This window comes from Eulemur rufifrons, chromosome 30 (assembly GCF_041146395.1).
Source record: "Eulemur rufifrons isolate Redbay chromosome 30, OSU_ERuf_1, whole genome shotgun sequence".
NCBI classification, from domain to species: domain Eukaryota; kingdom Metazoa; phylum Chordata; class Mammalia; order Primates; family Lemuridae; genus Eulemur; species Eulemur rufifrons.
Window position 1 is genome coordinate 103,771,286 of NC_091012.1, and position 22,662 is coordinate 103,793,947.

The window sequence follows — 22,662 nt, forward strand, 5'->3', positions numbered from 1 at the left end:
CTTCTACTTTTTCTTTTTTTCCCTAGCACTTATCAGCCCCTAATATTTACTGTGTAATTTATTTCTTTCTCATATTCATTGTCTCCTCCAATTAGGATATAAGCTTTACCACGACACTCTGTGTTTGTTGAATGAATTTAAAATGGTATGCTGGAAGAAAATTGAAGTGGATTGAAGCAGATCTATGTTGGTGATGGGGAGAGAAAGTGGGCTCCAGTTGAGTTGAAGGTTTTGTTCAGAGAAGGGCAGTTGGGAGTGTAGATGAGGGGTTTGACATTTGAGCTATTTGATTGAACAAGCCATAGGGCTATCTGGGGAAGAGCCTTCCTGGCAAGGGAAACAGTGCCAGCCATACTAGAGAAACTGCCAAGAGAGGCAAGCATGGCACGGATGGAATGAGTGTGGAGGCACTGAACAATTACACTTAGATTAACATCTCACAAGTGTGAATACCACTGATCTAAACTTCCTTCTTGGTTATGTTTATATTTATTCCTACTTTCATTTCTTCCAAAGTTGCTTCCCTAAAGGCTTCAGTAATTTTTCTGTCTTCAAACCTGTCCAGGGTCTCAGTGTTAGTAGACCCAAAAGAACCTCACACCTACTGAGATTTCTAAATCTTGGTCTACAAACCAATTAGCAAATAGTTTGATCGAGGGGCCTGCTTTCATGGTCAACACAATTCTGAACTGGTGGGGATTTAGACCAAGTTCAGTTTTTAGAAGAAAGCATTTCTTTTTTTTTTCCTAATTTTTTTTCCCAAAATTCATATGTTAAAAAAAAAAGCTTTTCTTATGTCACAGGATTCCCAGGACTTGCAAATAGATTTTTACTTTTTGGGACTGATGTCTTTCCCCAAAATGAGGTTTTTAAAAGTTGTTACGCTGGGCACAGTGGCTCACGCCTGTAATCCTAGCACTCTGGGAGGCCAAGCTGGGAGGATCACTTGAGCTCAGGAGTTTGAGACTGGCCTGAGCAAGAGTGAGACCCCATCTCTACTAAAATAGAAAAAATTAGCCGGGCATGGTGATGTGCGCCTGTAGTCCCAGCTACTCGGGAGGCTGAGGCAGGAGGATCGCCTGAGCCCAGGAGTTTGAGGTTGCTGTGAGCTAGGCTGAGGCCACGGCACTCTACCCAGGGTGACAGAGTGAGACTCTGTCTCAAAAAGAAAAATGTTGTCAGTGCCTGGCCCCTTGCCTGGTCTTTTGGATATATTGACCTGGTCTATTAATGTGATGAAAATGTGGTTGACTTCTATTCCTTTTTTATAATTAGTAGGACTGTTGAGAAGTTTAATCCTTCTAGGAGATGAGGATTTGAGTCTGTATAGCTGGCTCTCCAGCTCTCCTCTTTAAAATACTTGGTTAATTGGGACACACTTTGAACTAACTTTCTGGTAGTTTTTTTTTAGAGACAGGGTCTCACTCTGTCACCCAGGCTGGAGTGCACTGGCCCAATCATGGCTTACTATAACCTTGAATTCCTAGGCTCAAGCTATCCTCCTGTCTTAGCTTCCTGAGTAGGCCACTGCACTCCAGCCTTGCAAGAGTAAGACTCCACCTCAAAAATAAATAAATAAATAAATAAATAAATTGTCCCTTAGGAACTGATTGGAGTTCATTCTTCTGTTCTTTGAGCACTATCCCAGAATGTTTTTAAATGTATTCTTGATCTCTGGCAACAACACCATGTTTCATTTATTTCCTATCCCTGAACATATAGACTAGACCATCTTTTGAGGACTTCCTTGGAGTGGAGTAGTCATTCACTTATTCATTCCTACTCTGTGCCATACACTGCTGTAGTTCCTGGGGACACAGCAGGGAACAAAAAGACCAAAATCTCTGCCCACACACAGCTGACATTCTAGTCAGCGGAGACAAACAATAAACAAGTGAATAAATGATGTAGTATGTCAGGTGTTGCCAGTGCTGTGGAGAAAGAGCATATAATGGAGATCAGAAGCATTGCCTGGGGTGGAGTAGTTATGGTTTTAAATAGAAGGGTTGATTGGATGTGAAGTGTGAGGAAAAGAGAGGAGTCCAGGTTTTTGGCTGAGCAACTGGAAGGATAGAGTTGCCATTATCTGAGATGGAGAAGATAGGGAGGAGCAGATTTGGAGGGGAAGATCAGGAGTTTCGTCTGGAACCTGTTAAGTATGAGGAGCTTATTAAATAACACTGAAGTGGATTTTTTGAAGATGTAATTAAAACTCCCAAGTCAAGTTCAGGAGAGAGTTCTGGGCTAAAAATATAACTTCGGGAGATGTTGGTACATAGATGGGTTCATGCTACTTTTTTTTTTTTTTCCAATTTAGCATCCTGTCTTATTGCCATCTACTTTTCATGTACTACTTAGTTTCAGTTACTCCTCAGGCTGACTTCTACAATGACAGCTCAGCACAAAAATCCACATTCTCTGTTATGATATCAAGACTCTGCATGATCTAGCCCCTTCCTACCTCTTGAACCTTATTGTACACCACTTTCCTTCACCATTCACTTAATTTCTAATACTTTGAGCTGACTGCTTCTCACACAGCTCTCTCTTGCCTCTTGGGCTTTTTGTGCAAAAGGCCCTCCTGCTTAACTCTTACTCATTCTTCAGTTCTTTCTCATTCTTCATTCTTCAGAAAGGCCTCCCTGGGCTCTTTGTACCACTTAGGATTCTTTGGGTGAGACCTGATCCAAACTGCCTTAGATAAAAGGAATTGAGTGGTTTATCCAACTAACGGGCCAGGGCCAGGGTGGATTCAGGCAACTCCAGCTTTCCATCTGTGGCGTCTTCTTGAGTCTTCTCTCTCACACCCAAATCCAACCTTTTGGGAAATCCTATTGGCTCTGCCTTCAAAATATATCCCAAATCCAGTCCTTTCTCATCACCTTACCTGCTGCCACTGCAGTCTGGGCCTCCATCTCCCTGAACTATCACAGTAGCCTCCTCACTGGACTTGCTGCTTGCACACTGGCTCTCCTTGTTGCCAGTCACACTCTACCCAGCAGCCAGGTAGAGCCTCTTAAATCCTGTTAGGTCACCTTCCTCCTCTGCTCATGCCCCTCCTCCCCTGGCTCCATCTCACTTAGAGTCAAAGCCAGGGTCCTTACGGTGGCTTTATAGTCTTTACACATCTGCCTCCCCCCTTACCTCTCTGACCTCGCCTCTTCCAGTCCACCTTGGCTTATTCTTCTCCAGCCACACTGGCCTCTTTGCTGTGCCTCAAACGTGCCAGGCGTGCCCCCACCTCAGCACCTTTGTGTTTGCTGCCCCTTGTGTGTGGCACTCTCATCTTCCTTATAGCCACACTACTTGCTTCTTCACTTTAAGTCTACTCAAATACTTCTCAGGGAGTGCCATCCCTGAGCACTTCGTTTAAAATTACGGTCCCCATTCCCATACTCCTTATCCTCCCTCATTGTTTTAATTTTTTTCATTGTACAGTTGACCCTTGAACAGCATGGGTTTGAACTGCATGGGTCCACTTATACATGGATTTTTTTCAACCAAATTTGGATAGAAAATACAGTATTTGTAGGATGTGAGGATGTGAAACCCTCATATATGAAGGGCCAACTGCCAGACTTGAATATGCATGGATTTGGGTGTACATGGGGGTCCTGGAACCAATCCCCTGTGTATACCGAGGGACGACTGTACTTACCAACCATCTTACATACCATATCTTTTACTCCATCATTTTTTTTTGTCTGTCTCTTAACAAGAATTTGAGCTCCATGAGGCTTGGGTTTTTGTTTGTTATGCTTGCTGCTATCACCCCAGTGCCTAAAACTGCCTGGCATACAGTAGGCAATTAGTAATCTTTGAATCAGTGAAGTCCAGGTGGTGGCTAGGCATCTCCGCACAGGAGCAAGTGGGTGGAGGTCATCCAGGATGTAGGTAGTTATTGAAGTGATGAGGAAGGGTCATCCTCGTAATCATAAGTGGGGCCCACTTTGCCCTTTCTTGTTTCTTTTCTCCAGGCTCAGCGACATCCTCACCAAGGACTCCATGAATATTAAAGCCCATATCCACATGTTGCTAGAGGTGAGAGCAGCTCACCCTACTCCCAGATTCTGTGTTTAGGGTGATGACCTGAAAAGGGGAGACAGCCAAAGAAGGGAAGAACCATCTTTCCCTCTAAACTGGAGCCAAGGGAGGGGAGGTCAGAGCAACCCTGGGGCATGGCGTGGACCCAGTCTTTGTTCAATCTCTTCTGTCTTCTTTTTCAGGGGCTTAGAGAACTACAAGGCCTGCAGAATTTCCCAGAGAAGCCTCACCATTGACTTCTTCCCTCCATTCTCCAACATTAAAGAGACTGAATGCCTTTGCGTCACATGGCCCTTCTTTTCCCCTATAATCCCTGCTGATTTCCCAGGTGCCCTGTTTCTAGAGCACAAAGTTACTGGGAGACTCAGAGATCCAGTCTGTGTGGAACCTCTAAAGCACCCCAGAAGTCCTGCCTCCAGCCTGTTATCTGGCAGCCACTTGACTTTATGCTCTGCCCTCTCTTCTGTCACCTTGGCAACCTGGGCTCCCACCTCACCCTTCTTTCCATTCCTTTTCCTAGACACCACCCTTTGAATTGCCATAGAGAATGGGCCGCTTCATGGTGGAAGTTTGTTCCCACAGCAATCAGCATTTCATTCCTGCCCCTAAGGTTTACCCCAACCATTCCTCAAGTACCCTAAGGTACACCCACGCCTGTCTCAGCCCAACCTTGGCCTCGCCTCTGCTTCTAAATGCTTGCAGCTTCCACCAATAGGCGCAGAGCTGGATCCCGCCCTCCCTAGTCCAGCCCCAGTCTAGGTTGAGTCCAACTGCGTCCAATCAACGCAGAGCCAGGTTCCGCCCCTTTATAACTGGCCGAAGCTCAACCCAGCCCTTCTTGTAGGCATTTAGTTACTGCCACTCTCGTTTGCGTGTCTGGCAGCCATCCTGCCCTTCTACCTCCGCTCCGTTCTAAATTCGTCTTTTCTAGCCAATCACCATAGAGTTACCCTGACCGCCTACGCAGAGCCCGGCCCGACCCCCTCCCTGCCTGCTGCTACGCCCATTTCTATATAAGTCCTGCTTCCGCTGAGCAGCAAGGCGTGCAGCACTGCCCCCGTCGTGTTTTGGCAGCTGTCTAGGAGTCCCTCATCCGCCAATCAGGAAAACAGGACCACCCGCCCCCATTCTTGGAGGCAGTCTGTCTTCCCTCAATCCCGTTTAGGCCAATCAGTGTGAGGCAGGCGCCCCCGAACCTTGTCAATTGCCCACGGTCTAGCTGTCCTTGAGCCAATCAGCGTGCAGCACCGGCGAGGCCAGGCACTTCTTAGGGCTTGAGCGGCCGTCCGCGGTCCATCATTTCCCCTTGGGCCAATCATGGCATAGTTCTTTGGGGCAGAGCCCGCCCCGCCAACCCCTCGAAGCCGTACGGTCGATCCATGGTGCTTTGGCCAATCAACGAGCGGTGGGACGCTCGACTCCTCCCCCGCGGGCCCACGTGAGCGGTGGGGAAACGCAGGGGCGGCTTCTAGGTGCTGGTGCTGCTGCTGCTGCTGCTGCCGCCGCTGCCGCCGCCGCCACCACCACCGCCGCCGCCGCCTCGGAACCCGGGCCTGGGGGGCGGTGGGGCCGCGTATGGAGCCCCCGCCCCCCGGAGCTGCCAACATTGCCAACGCTGCCGCCGCGCTACGCACAGGTGAGCCCCGGGCCTGGAGGGTGGAGGGCCCTGTCCGTGACCCCACGTATCCTTCCCGCCCCCGCGCGCGCGGGATGTGGCTTGGCCGGTGGCCTGCTGGTGTTCAACTCCCCACCGCCACCACCACGGCTAGTGGACCTACATGTGGCAATGCCCACTCTCTTCGCCCCCGTTTAATGGATCTGACCGTGGCCTAACCTCCCCCTCCCGTTGTGTAATGGATCGGTCTGCATGCTTATATTTCTCCCCACCCCAACTTACTGTGGACTCGTCCATGGTCTTGCTCCCACCCCTACTTACAGGGCACCAGTCTGTGTCAGTGTGCAATCCCTTTAATATGCATCTAAATGTTTGTATTTCTTGTAGCCTCAACTTTCAGGGGACCCGTCTGTGGCCTTGTTTATTCCACCCCTCCTGTTCCTTGTAGGCAATCAATTCGTGGCGCCGTACCCCTCCACACACACACACACACACACACACACACCCCTCTTTAACAGTGAGTGATTCTGAGTTTGTATTCCTGCCTTCTCCTGTCCCCCAATGCATCAGTCCGTGGCTTTATCAACTCCCCCCCTATTTTATAGTGGATCAGTCTACATGTCTGAATTCACATTCCCCTAGTTATCAGTCCATTGCCCTATCTCGCCTCCCTTTTTTATAAACTGTCCAGACCTTGAGCTTCTCCCTGTTGATAGTGGGTCAGTTTAGTGCTTTATATCTCCCTATTTTCAATAGCTCAGTTCATGGCCTTGTCCCTCTCTCCTTTAAATCAGACTATGTGGTGGCTTTTCTCCCCCCTCACTATGGTGCAGGACTCAAGAAGCTTTTCTGTTCCCCTTCCCCCGAGTACATGAGCCTTATCCCCACTCCTTTGTAGTAGATCTTTTTACCGGCCTTCCTGCTAGCCATATGCTTGCATTCACACCCCCCACACATGCCCTCCCGTGAGTCCAGTGCTTTATGACCCCTCCCCCAGGAGGGTCAGCCTGTGTACTTTTATTTTTGTCCTGTTTTTCTCATGGTGGATCAGTCCATGCCCTTCCCTGTCCCCCACCTCAATAGTGGGTCAGCCTGTGTGCTTGTTGAACCCAGGGCTTTTTTACTCTAGAATACGCTCCCTTCCTCATATACTCTTGACCACCAAGACGTCCTCCCTCACTACAATAAGTGAATATATTAGTGCTAGTGATTATGGTAATGCCAATAGGAGCTAACACTTATTGAGCACATGCTATATAGCAGGCAAAGTGTTTTATATTAATGAGTTTGTTTAATTCTCACCACAACCCTATGACACAGGTACTGAGGAAGCTGGAGCATATGGGGGTTAAATATCTTACTCAAAGGTGGCCTAGTCAATACTCAGGGCACAGGATAACTTTTTAGGCTCCCCCCTTTACCCCCATCCCACTCCACGATAGGCCCTACTCCTTAAAAACCAAATTAGGGCCAGGTATGGTAGCTCATGCCTGTAATCCCAGCACTTTGGGAGTGTGAGAAAAGAGGATCGCTTGAGCCCACGAGTTAGAGACCAGCCTGAGCAACATAGTGAGACCCTGCCTCTACAAAAAAAGAAAAGAAAAAAGAAAGAAAGAAAAATCAGCCGGGCATGGTGATGCCCATAGTCCCAGCCACCAGGAAGGCTGAGGCAGAAGGATTGCTTGAGCCCAGGAGTTTGAGGCCAGCCTGAGCAATATAGTAAGACCCACATCTCTTAAAAAAAAAAAAAAAAAAAAAAACTGCTGTGTGTAATACACTCTCATAAAGGCACAGATATAAATGATGTTTCCAAGAGTGCCTTAATTTCATTGCACCTGGGTAGTGCTATTTCAGTAAAGAATGTGTTTGTCACGCTGTGATGCTTGGAATACACTATATAAGGGCATATGTATAAAAAATGTTTCCAAGAATGCTATTTGTAAAAACAAAAGTCACCCCCTCTCTGACCTCCTGAACCTGCATACCTCACAGGGCTCAGGCCCTTACCCTGTGTTGTTTGTCCCTCTGCCCTTTGTCACTGATACGTGTAGAGTTTACTTGTTTACTGTCTGCCTCTCTCCATTAGAATGGGAGTCCCATGAGTACTCAGTTTTTGTCTGCTTATTCACTGCTGTCTCCAGCACCTGAAAACGTACCAGGTATACAGTAGATGCTTAATAAGAATTTATTGCATGAATAAATGGGAAAAATGTCATTTCAGATGTCAGTGTGAGGGACCACTCTGGAAGACGAAAGGCTGTGAGAGCTAGTTAAGAGGCAAGTTAGTTGGGACTATTGCTTCTGCAAACCTTTACTGAGCACCTAGTGAATACCAGGCACTGTTCTAGGTTCTCGGGATGTGGGAGGGAACAAAACAAGCAGAAATACCTGCCCTTGTGGAGCAGACATTTATTAAAAGTGGGGGAGATGGACTACATAAACAAAACAAGTAAAGTTAGATAGTATGTTAGACAAGTGCTAAGGAGAAAAAATGAAGTAGGGCAGGTAGGAGTAGAGTGTTGGAGTAGTTGAAATCTTAGGCACCAGGCAGGTCACACTTGTGACTTTTGAATGAGGAGCCTGAAGGAGGTGAGGGAGGGAGCCATAACGTCTAGGGGAAGAGTGGACCAGGGAGAAGGAACAACCAGTACAAAAGCCCTGACGTAGGATTGTGCCTGCCACGTTCAAGGAACATCAGGGGGCCAGTGTGGCTGGAGCAGGGTGGAGGGAGGGGTAGAAGGCAGGGTCAGAGAGGTGATGGGAGCCAGATGGTGTAGGTAGGCCATGGTCATACACAGGCTTGAGGGGGAGAGAGGATGACACATTAGCTGATGGCTAACATTTGCTGAGTGTCTGCCATGTCCCAGAGATACTTTCCTAAGTCCTTTACATATATTGACACCCTTAATCCTCACAGAAGCCTTTGGGGGTAGGTGTATTTGTGAGAATATTTGATTTTGAGAGTAAAAATATTCCCATTTTACAGATGAGGAAACAGGCACAGAGAAGTTGGGTAACTTGCTCAAGGTCACACAGCCAGAACAGGGGCAGAGGAGTATGAGGCTGAAGACCCAGAGAGAACAGATTGGCAAGGACAGACAGGTTATTCAGCGCATCGGATCGCACAGAATTCTTCCTAGGGGGTACTGGGAACTTGATGATCGTGTAATAATCAGTCATGTGAGAGAAAAGCTCTCCTGGCAGGGAGAATAGTACGTGCATACCTTCAGAGGTAGGGATTGTCCTGGGAACCACAAGATAGTTCAGGGTGGCTGCCTCAGAGCCTTTGTACGTGCTGTTCCCTCTGCCTGATGTCAGCATGACTTGCTACCTCCCCTCCTTCAGGTCAAATGTCACCTAGGGAAGACCTCCCTGCTCACCCTGTGTATAGTAGCATTCCTGTCACCCTCTAAGATCTTACCCTTCTATGTCTCTCTTCCTAGAGAAGTGGTGGTATAAGGTGGCTAGGATTGCTGACCGGAGCCAGACCACTTAGGTTTGAATCCTGGCTCTGCCAGCTCCCAGCTGTGACCTTCAGCAAGTTACTTCTACTGTATTGCCATTGCCTCATCTGAAAAATAGGGGGAATAATAAGACCTACCCTTTAGTGTTGATTTGAGGATTAAATGAGTTAAATGATTCAAACAGGGTACAGCACACGGTAAAGGCTCTATGCCTTGTTTGTGTTTTTTAAATTACTATTCATAGCACACGTGTAGTTGTCCAACAGGGCTCAGAAACCGACCATCTCAAAACTGGCCTCCTGATCATCCCTCAAAACCCATTCTGCCATTTCAGTTGATCACAATGCCATCCTTCCAGATGATCAAGCCACAAACCTATAATCACCCTTAGCTCCCCTCTCTCACCCTCCCATATTATCTATCAGCAAGTCCTCTTCTGTCTTCAGACTTTATCCAGCACCCAGACACTTTTCACCAGTTCCACTGCCACCACCATTGCCTGTCACTTGGACTATCGCAGTAGCCTCTTCAACCCCAAAGTCTGTTCTCTAACACCCAGAGGAATCCTGTTAAAATCTAAGTCCCAGGCTGTCACCCCTCTTTTCACAATCCTCTCATGGCTCCTGTCTCACTCAAAGTCCTGACAGTGCCCAAAAAAGCCTCACTCGATCTGGCCCCTCTCGCCCCTCTGTTCTCTCTCTCACCTGCCAGGCACTCTCTAGTCTCAGAGCCTCTCACACCAGCTGCTCCCTTGGCCTGGCTCACTGCTCTCAGATACTCACAAGCTCCATTCCTTCACCTCCTTTAGGTCTTGCTCAGTCGTCACGTCCTCAGTGACTACCCCTGTCCCAACTGCCCTTGTAAAAATAACAGCGTCTTCTCTGCTTTTTTTTTCCCATAGCCCCTATCACCATCTGACATGTTCTTTACGTGTCTGGTTTGTTTCTTGTCTGTCTTCACTAAATGTGAATTCCGCTGGAGCAGGGATTTTTGTCTGTTTTTTTCAGGGCTGTATCCCCAGCACCTGGCCCTCAGTAAGCACTCAATAAATGCTTGCTAAATGAGTGAGCTGAAAGAAGTAAACACATCTGAGTAATGCAGATTACTAGAACTCTTATTAGGGGTCAAGTGGGTGAAGTGGTAATAAACAAAATACAAAACACCCTGTGTGCTGTTGAGGCTAGAAGCCAACCGTCAGATTTTTCACTTAGCTGATGGGTTCTGTTGCAGCTGAGAAAGGAGCTGGTACAGTTGCCTATCTTCGCCACCAGGAGTCACACTGAACCCTTTGGGTCTCTGAAACAAGCCTGCCTTCAAAATAAACTCAGTGAGGTCTCTGATGACAGGACCCTCTAACGGACACTTCATGGCACTGTGACTTGTATAATAGCCTGAAACCGTGTCTGCTGAATGAACTTTGAAGCAGCTCAGTCATGAGAGGATCATACTGCGTGTTTCATTGCAGATGAAAGAATCAAGCCATAAATAATAGAGGTTCTTCAAACCTTTCGATTTAGGTTTTATTCTTAACCCAAGGATCCCAGCCAGTTGAACAGTTGCATGATTAAAGTTCATTCCCTTAAGGAACAGGAAGCTCGTGTTTATTTCCAATCTGCTCTCAGGAAAGAGCAATTATGGGGCAAGCGGGAGGATCCTGTTCTCTGAAGGACATGCTGAGAGGGAGCACGCCACTGTGAGGGCCAGTTTAGCCTAATGGGTAAAAGACAGCTGGAACCTGACTGCCTGGGTCCAAATGCTGGCTCTGCCACTTTACAGCTATGTGGCCTGTGGAAGTTACTTAGACATCTTGTGTCTCAGCTTCCTCATCTATAAATTGGTGATAGTAAGAGTGCCTACTTCCCAGAGTCGTGCTGGGGGATAAAGGAGTCAATGCCTATAAAAGCAACAGTACAGGTGTATATGCCCTTATCCAAAACCCCTGGGGCCAGATATGTTTCAGAATTTCGAATTTTTCAGATTTTAGAAAGGTAACATGGTGCATATATGACGTATTACATAACACCCTTAGTAAGCTCTATAATCAGCTACGTTCGTATTTCTGCAGCAAAATGTTTGAACATTCACACTAAGTGAGAATCAATAAAGACCAGAAAGGGCCTTGTTTCGTTTCAAAGCGGGTTTTGCTGCCAAAAATGTTACAAAGAAGCTTTATGTTTTTAGAGCTTTTTGGATTTTGGAATAGCAGATAAGGAATTATGAACAAATGAGAAACTAATATTTATTTAGAGCTTATCATACCCCAGGTGTATTATATTTAATCCACACAAAAGCTCTATGAACTAGGTATTATTATTGTCCCTATTTTACAGATGGGCATGCCATTATCCCTTTTTTTATAGGTGAGAAAATTGAGACACAAAGAGTTTAAAGAATATGGCCAGGGTCACAGATAATACATGGCAGAACCAGGATTCAAACCCTGGAAGTCTGGCTCTAGAGCCTAGGCAGTTGTCCAGCAGGCCATATTGCCTCTCTGCTTAAAACAGTGCCTGGCATGTATTAAGCACACAATACGTGTTAGTTATTACTGTTACCAAGAAGGAGAATGTTCAAGGACAGTAACAGGGCAGAGAAAGCAGGCCTTCAGTTTCAGGAAGGCATCATAAAGGAAAGGACCTTTGGGCTGGGACTTGAAAGGAAGGCTGCTGGGCAGAGGAAGGGAGCCCCGTGGGGACTGAACAGGCTTTGCACGGGTCTGACAAAAGGAACCTCCAGAAAAAAATGCCATTGATATGGTAGAAGATACAGATGATAACATTCAAATGCACTAGTGTTCTACTCCTGCTGTAATTATCACAAACTTAACTGCTTAAAACAAATTTATTACCTATATATTTATCATCTATTTTATTTATTTATTATTATCATATAATCTATATATTAACTATGGTTCTGTAGGTCAGAAGTCCAACACTGGTCTCACTGGGCTAAAATCAGGGTGTTGGCAGGGTTGTATTCCTTCTGGAAGTTCTAGGGGAGAATCTGTTTCCTGCTCATTCAGGTTGGCAGCATTCAGTTCCTTGAAGTTGTAGGACTGAGATCCCTGTTTCCCTACTGGCTGTCAGCTGAGGGCCATCCCCAGTTTTAAGAGGCTGCCAGCAGTCCTTGGCTCAGAGCCCCCTTCATCTTCAAAGCCAGCAATAGCAGGTCAGGTCCCTCTCACACTTTAAATTTCCCCTGACTCCTCTGTCATCACATCTCTGAGCTACATTTCAGTCTCCTGATCTGCTTTAAGAGCTCATATGATTAGATTGAGCTCACTCGAATAATCCAGAACAGTCTCCCTATCTTGAAGTCTGTAACTTGAATATCATCTGCAAAGTTCCCTTTTGCTATGTAGCATAACATACTCACAAGTTCCAGGGATTAGGGTGTGGACATCTTTGGGGCAGAGGTGGCATTATTCTGCCTACCACAGTCTGCCTTCTGACCCCCAAAATTCACATTTGTCCCACATGCAAAATACATTCACACCATCCTAAGATCTCTACAAGTCTCATGCCATCACAGGGGGCATCCAAAGCTAGATTGGGGAGTTTAGAAGTTAGTCTGAGAGTGTTTAGGGAATGATGGTGGGGTTTGGGGACACAGGTGGAGGAAAAGGAATCCTCCTGTTGACCTCGGCTCCCTCCTATGTCCGAAGCCTCTCAGCTCTGAGCTGTATGCCTTCCAGGTTCCCCTGGGATGACGTGAGCGCTCCCCCAGCGATGGACCCATCTGTGACACTGTGGCAGTTTCTGCTGCAGCTGCTGAGAGAGCAAGGCAATGGCCACATCATCTCCTGGACCTCACGGGATGGTGGTGAGTTCAAGTTGGTGGATGCAGAGGAGGTGGCCCGGCTGTGGGGGCTGCGCAAGAACAAGACCAACATGAATTACGACAAGCTCAGCCGGGCCTTGCGGTACTACTATGACAAGGTATGGCCTTTAAGACCCGGGACCCCCTGACATTTATATCAGAAATGTCATTTGCTTGTTTTAATTGCTATAGCTATAACTTTGAAAACATTATTAATTATTTCTTAACTCATCCTCTTGGTACCCTCAGACCAATGTTGGGCCCCCAAACATCTCACTTATTTTCTTGTCTTACTGCCTCAGCTAAAATATTCATTGCATTATTAATTCTGACTCTTCCTCACCCCACTCTCTGAGATCCCCAAAGTGATACTGTCCTATCATGCCCCACACATTTCATTTTTGTGCCTTATTCCTATAGCCAGAACTTTGAAAAAACTGTTAATAATGACTGGTCCTCATTCTGTCCTCTGGAAGCCCTGAAGATTATTTCATAATCTTCTCTTATTCTATAATATTTCATATTATTATTCCTAGAATCAAAACCTCCCTGCCAATATTATACTAACCTTTGCTTACTTGATCCCCTGGGACCCCCAACATTTATTCTTTATTTATTTTTTAATTTTTTTTTTTTTGAGACAGAGTCTCACTCTGTTGCCTGGGCTAGAGTGCCGTGGCGTCAGCCTAGCTCACAGCAACCTCAGACTCCTGGACTCAAGCAATCCTCCTGCCTCAGCCTCCTGAGTAGCTGGGACTACAGGCATGCGCCACCATGCCCAGCTAATTTTTTATATATATATGTATATATTTAGTTGTCCAGTTAATTTCTATTTTTTTAGTAGAGACGGGGTCTCGCTCTTGCTTAGGCTGGTCTCGAACTCCAGAGCTCAAACAATCTGCCCGCCTCAGCCTCCCAGAGTGCTAGGATTACAGGCATGAGCCACCGCGCCTGGCCAATTTTTTAATTTATTTTTTAAGAGACGGAGTTTTACTCTGTGGCCCAGGCTGGAGTGCAGTGATGCAATCATAGCTCACTCCAGCCTCGAATTCCTGGGCTCAAGCAATCCTCCTGCCTCAGCCTTCCAAGTAGCTGGGACTACAGGCGCGTGCCACCATGCCTGGCCAATTTTTCTTATTTTTTGTAAAGAGGGAGTCTCGCTTTATTGCCCAGGCTGGTCTCAAACTCCTCCCCAACATTTTTTATCAATTACTTTCTTTTCTTCTTTTATTCCTTTAGCTACAACCTCCAAAACAACATGTTTAATGCCAGTTCCACACCCCATCTTCTTGGATTCCCAGAGTAGCACTGGTCTACCCCAATATTTATACAATTGTTTTATTTTATTGTCTTACTCCCATAGCTAAAATTTAAAATTTTCCTCATCCTGTCCTCTCAGACTCCCAGACCAGCACTGGACTTCCCCTTCGTCCCTGTAGTTGTATACCAGTTATTTCATTTATTTCTTTAGCTGAAACTTCCAAAACAGTATTAATGACTGTTGCTTTTCATTCCTCTTCTGAGAAACACAAGCCCATCCTGTGACATACCTGACCAACATTAAGACCTCCCAAGAATGCCCTAGTGCTCCCCAGACACCTCTTGCCCCCCAGAACAGCCCTAGACCTGTGCTGCACACCCTTAATAATTTATGGCATTTATTCCATTTTCATATTTTATTTGTTTAGCTCAAACCTCTAAAACAGTATTAATAATGAGGCTACCGCACTCTGCCCTCTGGGGCCACCAGAACATCCCTGAGACCCTCCAGACCACTTATCGTGAAATACCCACCCAAGCCAGCCTTGAGATTTTGTATTTTAATGTTCTTGTCTAACTGCTATCAGTTACTTCATTTTCTTATTGCTTCAGCTTAAACCTCCACAACAGTATTAATAATGAGGCCTTTCACCCTGTCCTCTGTGGTGACCTTGCCCTGTTCCACTTCTATGTCAATAGTTTTAAATAATCCTCTATATTAATAATTCATCTACCCCATTCATCTACATTAATTTAGTACCTTCCAATATTTATATCAGTTACTTCATTTTCTTGTCCTATTGTATTAGCTAGTCTCCAAAACTGTGTCCTGGCGGCCACCCCCAAGGCCTGACCCTGTTAACCCTGGTTCTCGGAGCCAGGAAGAAAACCTGCTCCTGTGCCTACTTCCTTTGATGGGCTCCATTGTAAAGAGGAGCGGGGGGGGGGGGGGGGGGGGGGGGGGGGGGGGGGGATCACACAGATGGAGATGAAGAGTGACAGGGAGGGAGATGGATGGGAAGGAAACTAAAGAAGGAATTGTGGAGGGGAGAATAGAGAAGGGGGAGAAGCTGGGGAGGGATACAGAGAGGGGAGTCTAGGGAGGGGAAGGAAAGAGAGGTAGAAATTGACAGGAAAAGCATGGAGCCCACAAATTGAGAAAGAGATGGGTGAAATGGGCTGGGAGGGGGAACCACATGGAGGAGGGACAGTGAATATGTTAAAAGACAGAGGGGCAAGGGGGAAGAAAGCTGCTAAAAGAAGAGAAGTAGGCTCTGGAAAGTAGGCACTCTTACTATCACTCCTCCACCCTACACCTCTGCCATCAGCACCCTCCCTCCACCCTGCCCCTTTCCTCTAAGGCCCTCTGTTCCATCTCCTCCCTTCCCAGAACATCATCCGCAAGGTGAGTGGCCAGAAGTTCGTCTACAAGTTTGTGTCCTACCCCGAGGTCGCAGGGTGTTCCACTGAGGACTGCCCACCCCAGCCTGAGGTGTCTGTCACCTCCACCGTGGCAAATGTGGCCCCTGCTGCTGTACATGCCACCCTGGGAGACAATGCCTCTGGAAAGCCAGGCACACCCAAGGGTGCAGGAATGGCAGGGCCAGGCGGTTTGGCGCGCAGCAGCCGTAACGAGTACATGCGCTCGGGCCTCTATTCCACCTTCACCATCCAGTCCCTGCAGCCACAGCCACAGCCACCCCCTCATCCTCGGCCTGCCTCGGTGCTCCCCAACACTGCTCCTGCAGGAGCAGCAGCGCCCCCCTCGGGGAGCAGGAGCACCAGTCCAAGCCCCTTGGAGGCCTGCCTGGAGGCTGAGGAGGCTGGCCTGCCTCTGCAGGTAAGGACTGGAGTATAGAAATTCAGTAAGAGGAGGGGAAGAACAGGAGGGATGGGGAGAGGGGCTGGTAGGAGAAGAGACATAGCAGTCCTTTTAAAGGAGATAATGGAGGAAGGAGGAACAAAGTCCCCTTGGAGAAAGGTGTGGGGAGGTCAGCTGTGCAAATCCTGAGAACGGGGAGAATAAGTGTGCTACAATTAGTAGTTACCCAACATGTAGTAAGTGCCCTGAATGTGTTTGTTTAACTCACTGGTTGGTTCTCACACTTTAGCGCTCATCAGAATCAGCCGAAGGGCTTGTTGAATACAGATTGCTGGGGCCCACTCCAGAGTTTCTGATTATGTGGGTCTGGGGAGGGACCCAATAATTTGCATTTTTAACGAGTTTCCAAATAAGGCAGCTGCTGCTGGTCCCTAAAGTAAATTTTTGAGAACCACAGTTTTAGTGAATGAGGGTGGTATCCCCTAGAGTCCCACACCCATCAGGTTGTCGCACCCATTAGGAGGACCTGCCCTAGAAGCCCCACTTCCTTGAAAAAGTCCCATGTCCAACAGGGACCTGCCCTGATGTGCAGTCGTGCCCACAATACCAAGTGCCAACTTCCCAGGGGATTCATTGGGTGGCCCACAGGAGAAAGCATTTCTACCCTAACAATCCTTACCTCCTCTGCATCCTCTCCTCTCCCAGGTCATCCTGACCCCGCCTGAGGCCCAGAACCTGAAATCAGAAGAGCTGAATGTGGATCCAGGTTTGGGCCGCCCATTGCCTCCAGAAGTGAAAGTGGAAGAGCCCAAGGAAGAGTTGGACATCGCGGCAGAGGCGGGGTTTGTGCCGGAAGCTGTTAAGGCTGAGCCGGAAGTCCCTCCTGCGGAGGCCGTGCCAGCCCGGCTGCCTGCCGTCGTGATGGAGACCACAGCGCAGGTGGGGGGTCTTGCGGCTTCCAGCACTGAGGTCGCCCAGCCGCAGAAGGGCCGAAAGCCCCGGGACCTGGAGCTTCCACTCAGCCCGAGCCTACTGGGTGGGCCGGGACCTGAACGGACTCCAGGGTCGGGAACTGGCTCCGGTCTGCAGGCGCCTGGGCCGGCACTGACGCCGTCCCTACTGCCGACGCATACATTGGTGAGTGCCTGCGAAGGGGCGGGGCTGGCAGCCAGGACGAATGGGATTGGCGTGTGGCGAGTGACTGACAGGCATTAGATGAGGGCGAATGCGGCTGTCGCTGAAGACGGCGGAGCCTTCTGGGCTGGAGGGTTGGGGCTGGATTGATGAAGGGCAGGTCTGGGGACTCTTATGGGTGGGACTGAGGGGCTGAGAGGTTTTCTGTGGGACTGTTTCTGGATTAGGGCGTGGCTTAAGGAATCTGAGTAAGGCTTTTTGGTCTGGGATTTGTTTATTGGGTTTCCTGTGAGGTACAAGGATGGGAGGTAAGAGTTGGGGGCTGACCCTGAGCTATTGGGATGGTGACTTGAGAAGTTTGAGAGAAGCATGTGAATAGGGTCTTGTGGGTGGTCTTGACCAATGAGGTCTCGGCACCAGCACCTGGGGGTGGACTCTCAAGAGTTGGGACGGGGTGTCTGTAGAATTTGGGAGAGATTGAGAGCATGGCCTCAGTAGTTATGGTCTGGGTCTGTGAACTTTTGGGGAGCGACCTTGGGGGTCTTGAATGGGAAATCTGGTAGGGCTGGGACCAAGTTCCTTCCATCTTCCCATACCTGTCCTCTGCTCACTTGAACTCCACCCACCACTTCGCCCTCAGACCCCGGTGCTGCTGACGCCCAGCTCGCTGCCTCCCAGCATTCACTTCTGGAGCACCCTGAGTCCCATTGCGCCCCGTAGCCCGGCCAAGCTCTCCTTCCAGGTAGGATCTCCTTCCCCCATCTTGGAGAGGACAAGCGACTCCCTAGCATGGCCCCCACGTGTGACCTTTCCCTATTTCTGCTTCCAGTTTCCGTCCAGCGGCAGCGCCCAGGTGCACATCCCTTCCATCAGCGTGGATGGCCTCTCGACCCCCGTGGTGCTCTCCCCAGGGCCCCAGAAGCCATGACTACCACCACCATCCCCTTCTGGGGTCACTCCATCCATGCCCCTGAACTTCTCTCCAGCCAGCCATCTCAAGGAGAAACACAGTTCAACTGACAAACTCTTGCTCTAGTTGTGGTGGGGTGGGGATTCTTGGAAAGAAGGATCTCTCAATAACTCTTCCACGGAACACACACAACTTCTGTCTTCTTCGTCAGTCCCCCAGTGGCCGCCTTCACACGTCTCCTACTTCAGTGGTAGGGGCGGTTTATTTATTTATTTTTTGAAGGCCACTGGGAGGAGCCTGGCCCAACCCTTTTAAGGGGGGTGGTTAGGAAATCTCCCCCACCTCCCTACTTTTTTCCCCAAGACAAGACAATCTGGGTCTGGCTTGAGAAGGATCTTTCTTTATTTATTTCTCAGCCTGCCCTTGGGGAGATGAGGAAGCCCTGTCTCCATTTTGGGATGTGGGTAGAAGAGCCAGAATGTTTCATTTCATTATTCCTGGCCATATCAAGGGTCTAGGAGGAATTTGTACCATTTAATGGGTTGGGAGTCTTAGCCAAGAAGAATGACACCCTTGGAATAGGAATTTCCACCACCCCAACCTTTCTCTCAGACAGCTTGTCCTTCTTTCGATCAAGTTTTTGGCCAGGGAGGAATGTTCCTTTGTTCTTCTCCCCCCTGAGAAGCCATTCCTTTGTCTGCCAAACTCCCTGGGGTCCTGCCTGTTACCTCCCAATGGAGGGTTTTCTTGGGGGATGGTCCCCGTCTGGGGGGCCCCTCCAGCCAGTACTCCAGGTCTTCCTGTCTCTCGCCCCCTGCCATTTTGATAGTATAATCTATTTTTAAATGGGACTTTTCAATAGGGGAGAGGGGGGCATCTCTTCCTATATCTGATGGGGTGGGTGGGAAGGAAGGGATTTGGGGGGGAATCCTCCTGCCACCCCCAAGTGTTTATTTTTGATACCAAACATGTATTTTCAGCTCCCTCCCTCCCAGCCCCCCAATTTCCTGCGGGCGGGTACAAAGGACCCTTTAAGTGTCCCTGGAGTTGGGAGGGAGGAATGGGGATATAAAGCCTGTCCTGTCTCAATTCCAGGCCAGAGAAAGTGGGTTCAGAAGACTCCTGGGCACACGTCCTGTCAGCACTGGCCCAGCCCAGGCCTGGGGACCTGGGGGTTGGTGATTTGGGGGACGGTGCTACACTCGTCTCCACCATTTGTTTTACGTCCCCAAAATGGACCTTTTTTTCTAAGAGTCCCAGAGAATGGGGAATTGTTCCTGTAAATATATATTTTTAAAGGTGGTGCTGGAGTGGCATTTTTTCCTCCTGTTAGGACTAGCCGAGTGAGACAGGCATGGCTGTGTGTGAAGGGCAATGAGAGCATGAGGCAGAGGTTGATTGTGAGAGAAATAGTGTGATGCTGTGTGTCAGCAACAGTAGTAGAGACTGCAGATCGGTAACTGTGTGTGAGAGAGACAAACTGCGAAGCTGTGATTGTGTGTGTGTGAAAGCGCAGAAGCTGTGACCACAGACTTTTGACAGCGTGGCTACGTGAGAAATTGTGGCTGTGTTTCGGAAAATCACCGAGACTGAATGAGTGGTTAAGATATGGTACAAGAGCCTGCGATGGTATGTATGAAATAATGTTTGTGAGAAGGAAACAAGGACTGCAACTCTGTCACTGACAGGCTGATGGTGAGCAGGACAGACTGAGTGACCAAAACCACACGTGAGAGACTGCGTGGGCACAAAACTGTGGTAGATTTGTTGGGGATTGTGTGAGAAACCTCACTGTAGGTGACTCAGTGTTTGAGAAATGGATTGTGTGTGAAACTTTATGTGAGGCTGTAGCGTCAACTAAAGTCTTGGGAGTGTGTGTGTGAGAAGTTTGTGTCATGTGTCTGAAAACAGGTCATGAGAGACTGTAGGAAGGAACATGGTGTGATCGTGTATGCATGCGAAACTTCATAGGAGACCATAGAGGAGGCTATAATTGGGGACCATGGTATGTGAAAAAGTGAAGGAGTAGGAGAGGTGGTGATTTTGTGTATGTGTGTGAGAAACTTCATGAGAGACTAGCTAGCAGTGACTATAAATCAGTGACTATTTGAGTATGTGAGAAAATGACAGGCCAAATGAGTGGCTGAAAGGTTCTGAGAAGACTGTGTGTGTGTGTGTGGAACAGAACTAAAGGCTGCACCTGGGAGAGCGTGAGAGGCTGTATGTGTGTGAGCCCAAGACTAGTGGCAGATCGATTAATGGGTACTACAGTCTGTCCCCCAGGCTCAGGGCCTGTGAGAAAGTGTGAGAGAAAGTGGTGGTGAGGAGGCGACTAAAATGATGGGAGAGACCACCTGACCGGGGTTGGGAGGGAGAAAGTAGCAGTAGCAATAACTGGAAGTCAGCTTCCGGGGGTGGGGGTGTCTGTGAAATATAAGGCACTGTAAGTCGGGGACTGTATGTTTGTGAAAAAGCTGTGCAAATGAGACTGAGCAAATGAGATGCTGAGTGACCCCATGGTGTGGCATGTGAGAAACTTGCAAGGCTGTAATTGTGCGTGTGACTGTGTGAAGAAAGTGACGGTGTGCACAACCAAGATGGGGCATGGAAGACTGATTGTGTGCGACTTATCAAGGGTCTAGTAGCCATTGTGACTTAGTGACCACATATGTCAGAAGTAGACTGAAGGACAATGATGGTGAGACTGAATGGGCGACTGTGTGCCTGCGTGTAACACTCTTTGCAAGAGACTTTATTAAAGGATGTAAATCAAGGACTGGGTGTGTTGGAAGCTGGTTGAGAGGAAATGTGAGACTAGATGACAAAGACAATGTCTGCAACATGGTGTGATCGTGTATGCATGCGAAACTTCATAGGAGACCATAGAGGAGGCTATAATTGGGGACCATGGTATGTGAAAAAGTGAAGGAGTAGGAGAGGTGGTGATTTTGTGTATGTGTGTGAGAAACTTCATGAGAGACTAGCTAGCAGTAACTATAAATCAGTGACTATTTGAGTATGTGAGAAAATGACAGGCCAAATGAGTGGCTGAAAGGTTCTGAGAAGAGATGGTGTGACTGTGTGTGTGTGTGTGTGTGTGTGTGTGTGTGTGAGAAACTGGTGAGGAAATACTGGCGATATTGACTAAGACAGGCTGTAAGACATGACTGTGTATGTGAAACTGTAGGAGGCTGGGGATCAGTGACAGAAAATGAGTGACAGAATGTCTGAGTATGTCAGAGCTGTGTGGTTATGTATGTGAACTTGTTTGAGACTATAGTAGAGGCTATGAATCCAGAGCTGTGTGTATATAGGTAAAAAATAATAAAATGTGAGAGAAAAAGACCAAATGAGACACTATGAGAGACCACAGATTGAATGTGCCAGGCCTAGGAGAAAAACCCTCTTGTGTTTGTCCTCTTGCTCTGTGGACACTTCCTGCTCAGTCCCCTGGGCTGGCTCTTCCCAGTTCTCCAAAACTTGAAATGCTGGGGGTCCCCGGGGCTTTGTCTGGGGCTTTCTTCTCACGCATCTTCTCTAGGTGGTCTTACCCAGTTCCAAGACTTGAAATACTACTTATCCCCCAGGTGATGCCCAAATTTTTACCTCCAACTCAGACTGTTCCTCTTAGCACTTCCCAGAATCTCCAAAGTTTTGTTTATTTCATTTATTGATTCATTCAGCAGGTGTTTATTGAGCATGTGCTGTTTGCTGGTGCCCATCTAATGCCCCGCAGATCCAGCACTTAGCAAACCAGACAAAAATCCCTGCCCTTACGGGGCTGATATTTAATGAAGGAGATGACAAGAAACAAGTACATAGTATCAAGTAGAGATGTAATAATTAAAACAGACAAGAGTCTCTCACTCTGCTTAAATAAAGAATCTGCAGACTCATTTGATTGCCCTAAATGTGCATGGGAGAAGATGAACATGCTGACGATTCTCTTCCACAGGGAATCCTAGGAGTACTTATGCAGTTTAGGAACAAAGGAAATACCGATTATGACATTATTACCAGGGCAACAGGTGATTAAATAAAGCAGCCAGCCAGAATTTCAGGTTTCTGGGGGGTTTGTTTTCACAGGATAAGGCAACACTGATGTCTGAAGTCTTAGAATCTTAACAAGACCCTTTGTTCAAAGCACACTTTCAAAGACAGGCTTGTATTACCAGAGAACAGAGTACATCTGGAATGGTTACAAATATTAACACACACCTAATCACCCATAAACAAGACCAGTATTCTTGAAGAACTTCTATTTTAACACCTGACCAAATTCTTTTATCTTGTTTAAATTTGCAGGATGGTGTTTCTCCGTCCCTGAATGCAAGGGAAATGGGGCATTGCCTTCCTATCCTTCTTAGGCTCCTTTTTTTTTATTTTTTTTACTCTTTTTTTTTTTCTTTTTTGAGACAGAGCCTCGCTCTGTTGCCCCGGCTAGAGTGCCATGGCGTCAGCCTAGCTCACAGCAACCTCAAACTCCTGGGCTCAAGCGATCCTCCTGCCTCAGCCTCCCAAGTAGCTGGGACTACAGGCATGCCCCACCATGCCCAGCTAATTTTTTCTATATATATTTTTAGTTGTCCATATA

The 22,662-nt window shown here is 47.8% G+C and overlaps 2 protein-coding genes across 6 annotated transcripts in view; both read left to right on the forward strand.

Moving 5' to 3' along the window:
- UXT (ubiquitously expressed prefoldin like chaperone) overlaps positions 1 to 4,325 on the forward strand; it is a 69,574-nt gene extending 65,249 nt beyond the window's left edge. For both annotated transcript variants that reach the window (XM_069463451.1, XM_069463452.1), the window contains 2 exons: positions 3,978 to 4,041; positions 4,227 to 4,325. In XM_069463451.1, the coding sequence (XP_069319552.1) occupies positions 3,978 to 4,041; positions 4,227 to 4,280 (118 nt within the window). In that variant the 3' untranslated portion in view covers positions 4,281 to 4,325. The remainder of the gene's footprint in view (positions 1 to 3,977; positions 4,042 to 4,226) is intronic.
- Positions 4,326 to 5,535: 1,210 nt separating this feature from the next.
- Positions 5,536 to 19,362, forward strand: ELK1 (ETS transcription factor ELK1). Of its 4 annotated transcripts, XM_069463402.1 has the most exons (7): positions 5,622 to 5,680; positions 7,746 to 7,818; positions 12,818 to 13,061; positions 15,593 to 16,042; positions 16,730 to 17,161; positions 17,799 to 17,900; positions 17,988 to 19,362. In XM_069463402.1, the coding sequence occupies exons 3-7, from the start codon at positions 12,852 to 12,854 to the stop codon at positions 18,084 to 18,086; spliced, it is 1,293 nt and encodes a 430-aa protein (XP_069319503.1). In that variant the 5' UTR covers positions 5,622 to 5,680; positions 7,746 to 7,818; positions 12,818 to 12,851; the 3' UTR covers positions 18,087 to 19,362. The 4 variants fall into 4 exon arrangements, with proteins under 4 accessions (XP_069319504.1, XP_069319503.1, XP_069319502.1 ...); XM_069463403.1 differs by lacking the exon at positions 7,746 to 7,818 and having other exon boundaries at positions 5,536 to 5,680; XM_069463401.1 differs by lacking the exons at positions 5,622 to 5,680; positions 7,746 to 7,818 and having other exon boundaries at positions 12,300 to 13,061.
- Positions 19,363 to 22,662: the final 3,300 nt, after the last annotated feature.